Consider the following 4,351-nt stretch of genomic DNA (forward strand, 5'->3'; position numbering starts at 1 on the left):
CATGCATCTGAAAAAGGAAAAACTCATTGTGATGCATCCTATTGCGCTGTTTAACACTGCTCAGCTCTTTCTTGACGTGGAATCATCTATAGGCTTTTTAATGGGTTTACCTTATTGTATTTATTCTCTAAAGTAAATTGTTGTTTCAATAGTTTAATAAATGAATCCAACAGCTATTGCCTAATTTTAACAATATTTAATAACCACAATCATTTTATACACAGATCCAGTGCTTTCAGCCCATGCCATTTCCCCACAATAATGTTCAGGATATATAGCATATCTGATGTGATCAGTCCCATTTCGAGGTTTTCCTCCTCATGTTCTTCTCCCCTTCACTGTCAATAGCTTCATACAGCTGCTGGTCGTTATCTTTGGTGGCGTGAAGGTAGCCCAGGTAGCCCACACACAAGGTGATAGTTATAAGTCCAAAGGCCATCACAGGCTTGTTCTGTAAAACAAATAAACCACAAATGTAATGGCATGTGAACAACAGACGATACTGATAAACTCCTATGTACATAATAACATTGTAGCCGAGGAGTTAGTCAGCAGGCCTTACTGGTTTAATGAAGAGCTCAGGGTTAACAGCTCGGAAAAGTGTAGTGGTCTTCGCTCCTCTCAGCCCAGGAATCCTGAAATTCCCTTCTTTCGGAGCATCCTTATCGCTTCCAGATGCCATTGTACAAGTATGTTGTCTTTTTCACGCAACCCTATTGTATGAAAGAGTGCAAAGCGTTTGAGGAAACGTTATTGATGATGGATAACATTCCCGAACAATCAAAAGCGCATGCATAAAACGTCCATTTGTTTTGAAAGTCATAACAGTCAACGAATGCAACAAGAAATGTCTACGATACAATTATACAGCGCCACCGCGTGGATGGAGTACACTGCTACGGCACAGGCTGGTTTCGACAGCATGTGGAACAGCCTTTGGTTTGGCATTTAGCTTTACAGTGGCCTATACCAAAGACTCAGCATAAACAATTGTACGTTGTTTCCCTGTATTCAGAAAAAAAGTGTAATAGCTATTTAGCCTTACACAGGAAGACAAGTGAAGACCCATTATTAACAGTCAAGTCATAGGACACCTGGAATGACAATTTAAAAACAAGAATGACCAGTAGTCACATAGAAGTTAGCACTTGATTAGATACAATTCTGTAGGACTTTTTTAATTCTTTCAGCAACACAATTTGAACTCATCGACTGATATTTCCTACCACTGATGTTCAGTCCATGTGTGTTTAATGTGACCATGGTTACTCTCTGTCCCCCCAAAAAACTGTTGGGTTGACGACAGATGAATGGGTTGACTCATGAATGGTAGCTACAGGCGTTAAGTCTAAAGGCATATTGAAAATAGACATCGTGTTCAATTTAGGATTATTTTTGTTTACCTTTGTCACATTGCTCAACATACCTTCAGAAACAGTCTTTAATGTTAAACCTACAATCTAATAAAGATAATGATAGGCCATATATGCTAATAGAAAAATAAACATACAGGGTACTTTTAATTAACTATGCTAAGGATTTTTATAGCATATCCAAATAATAAGCCCTCTGCGTACAAAATAGGTGTGGCCTCTTCGACAGGTGTGTTTAACGTGGAAATCGACTGCAGTAGCGAGCATCATAAAATTGGCTCCTGAAAGAAACAGAAAAAACTGCAATAGCCGGTTTCTAATCGGTGAGTTAATTGTTTTATTTTCTTTCAATATTGAATTTGTCTGAACATAAGTGACCCTAAAATAGATTAGATAGCTAAACCTATGCTACTGGAAAATGCACACTATCACAGATCAATTTGAGTACTTGAAATAAATCAATTAATCAATGGCAATTTATTCACTGGAGTAATAGAAAATATAAGCTTTCGGTTTTTGTAAAAGGGTCATTCATTTATACATGATTTATACATGATGCTACTGTACTGCTACCCAGGAAATACAGAGCCAGTAGAAGTTCTCATTGTAAAAAGTGCAACACGCATATTAAAGAGGAACATATTCCTTCCTACACAGATATTATCAACTTGATATTTGCCCTTTCCATTTTTATATTTTTTGGTTACACTTCACATAACATTGTCATTATTACACTGTAATATGTGTAAGTAGCCTACAGTGTTAACAAGTATATATAATACTTGTTTCTATTTACAGTGGAGAGAATGGTGAATATAGAAATGTAGCCAGGGAGCAACAAAAAAGCTACAGTAGAACTCTATGTCCTATATATGATTGTAATCGATTTCTATTGTTAGACGATGACTTCATAACAGGCAGAATTTAGTATTGGCCTTGTATCTACAGGGCATTGTCCCAAATGGCAGCTTATTCCCTAGTACATAGTGCACTACTTTTGAACAGCCTGGTCAAAAGTAGTGCACTATGTAGGGAATGTGGTTCCATTTGGGACGTATACTGCTTTCTACAGTTTCTCGATCCTCCACAGGCTCATGTAATTAGAGAGATGTCAAACTGGGGGTTTCTGGAAAACATCCTGAGTGGGGTGAACAAATACTCCACAGTCATCGGGCGCATCTGCCTCTCCATCATCATCTTCCGTATCCTTGTGTACGTGGCGGCTGCTGAGCATGTCTGGAAGGACGAGAACAAGGACTTTGTCTGCAACATCCAGCAGCCTGGCTGTGAGAACGTGTGCTTCGACCATTTCTTCCCCATCTCCGCATGTGGGCCCTCCAGCTCATCATGGTGTCCACTCCCTCCCTGTTGGTGCCTCTACACGTGGCCTACCGCGAGAACAGGGAGAGGAGGCATGGGAAGCTCTATGAGGACAAAGGCAGGATTGACCGAGGCCTGCTCTGCACCTATATCATCAGCCTCGTCTTCAAGACTACCTTCGAGGTGGGCTCCCTCCTGGCCTTCTACTTCCTCTACAGTGGCTTTGACGTTCCCAGACTGCTTCGCTGCAGCCTGGACTCTTGCCCAAACACCGTCGACTGCTTTGGCGGTGGGCTGTACATCATGGCCTGTACATCCATATTCTGCATTGTGCTGAATGTCTCAGAGATGGTGTACATTCTATCAAAACAGTGCTGGAAGTGTTTCAGCAAGCACTACATTGCTATTGAAGAGAGGGCTAGTCGGTATTATCCCCATCAGCAACAGTACCTCAGCACTTCAGCCCACACTTAACAAAGATACGATGGACTCACAAGATCCAGCAACAAAGGACAACCAACCCATCCCATCTTGAAAGACCCACTATGCAGAAATTGCACCTCCATTTCCTGGTTGCTAAAACTCCAATAGTTTGCCTAATTTAAGTTTGTGACAAAACAAGCGAGTATAGTGTAGAGAATCACTGTACCATCTAAACCACTATATTTTACATAACCAAAGATATTGCATTTTCAGCTGTTTGAAGCTGGTGCACAAAACCAAAAGTAAAATATCATAGAAATAGCACTTGTTAGACATTTAAAAGTTACATATTGCAGCTTTTTAAATTACATTCTAATTTATTAAGTGTGATCAGGAATTCATTGAACATTAATGATTTCAGAAACTGAAGTTATTCACCTTAAACCTTTAACATATACTGTTACTTTTAGTATTAGGGTTGTATTGAAGGCATTTATGTCTCAACTGTGTGATACATGTAACTAGTATAATTTATTTGCTAATCACCTTCGGTATTATGTTTATGCTGAAATCTAAAATTCAACCTTTATGCTTCCACTTTCAGTGCTGATGGACTGCATTCATACATAGACCATGCCTTTTTCCTTACTGACGTTACAGCATTCATTTTGTGTTCATGTCATGACTCTAGTGGAGGCAATTTACGTAAATATGACTGTCAGTGTAATTCTAATCTATAAATTGGTAGATTCATTCCATTGCTTTCATCTTTCATGGGATATAGTGCCTGTGCTAGCTTGTATGATAAACAACTTCGATTGGTAGAAATATCAGTATTGTTGAATTTTAGGTAATGCAGTACTCTGCTGATCTTTCATGATTAATGATGAATAGACCCCCATAAAACTTGCATAAAAAAATGGTATGCTGTTTAGTGTGTGATATCACAATCTATTGTTAAATTACATTCCTCTTTTACACCAAGCACTTTTTACTGACTCTTTGCTGATTATAGGAGCTCCAGCACTCTTCCTTGTGCAATGCATCTCTTGTACTTGTGTGGTTTTACATGTGTCTGGGCTATAATATAAAGTTATTTTTTTAATAGATCATTCTACCAATTTCCCTGAAAACAATTTTTCCTGTGGGGGAATATGTTTTCTAATCCCCCTATAATTAAAACAAAATGACATATGACCACTTGATTAAAAATAAACACCAGTGAGAAATCCAAG

The 4,351-nt window shown here is 38.7% G+C and overlaps 1 protein-coding gene and 1 pseudogene across 1 annotated transcript; one reads left to right on the plus strand and one right to left on the minus strand.

Moving 5' to 3' along the window:
- Positions 1 to 176: 176 nt before the first annotated feature.
- Positions 177 to 852, minus strand: smim8 (small integral membrane protein 8). The gene is made up of 2 exons (XM_029754176.1): positions 563 to 852; positions 177 to 451 (listed from the first exon to the last, which is right to left on the minus strand). The coding sequence occupies exons 1-2, from the start codon at positions 680 to 682 to the stop codon at positions 293 to 295; spliced, it is 279 nt and encodes a 92-aa protein (XP_029610036.1). The 5' UTR covers positions 683 to 852; the 3' UTR covers positions 177 to 292.
- A 1,579-nt stretch (positions 853 to 2,431) lies between these two features.
- On the plus strand, positions 2,432 to 3,167 carry LOC115191984 (gap junction beta-7 protein-like; annotated as a pseudogene).
- The last annotated feature ends 1,184 nt before the right edge of the window (positions 3,168 to 4,351 follow it).

The sequence above is a fragment of the Salmo trutta genome, chromosome 1 (assembly GCF_901001165.1).
Source record: "Salmo trutta chromosome 1, fSalTru1.1, whole genome shotgun sequence".
NCBI lineage: Eukaryota > Metazoa > Chordata > Actinopteri > Salmoniformes > Salmonidae > Salmo > Salmo trutta.

What these genes read in the sequence shown, in the direction of transcription:
- smim8 (XM_029754176.1), bottom strand. Translation starts at nt 682, where the DNA reads ATGGCATCTGGAAGCGATAAGGATGCTCCGAAAGAAGGGAATTTCAGG. An exon ending in CTGAGCTCTTCATTAAACCA is followed by an intron (nt 452 to 562) that starts GTAAGGCCTGCT and finishes TTTGTTTTACAG; the next exon opens with AACAAGCCTGTGATGGCCTT.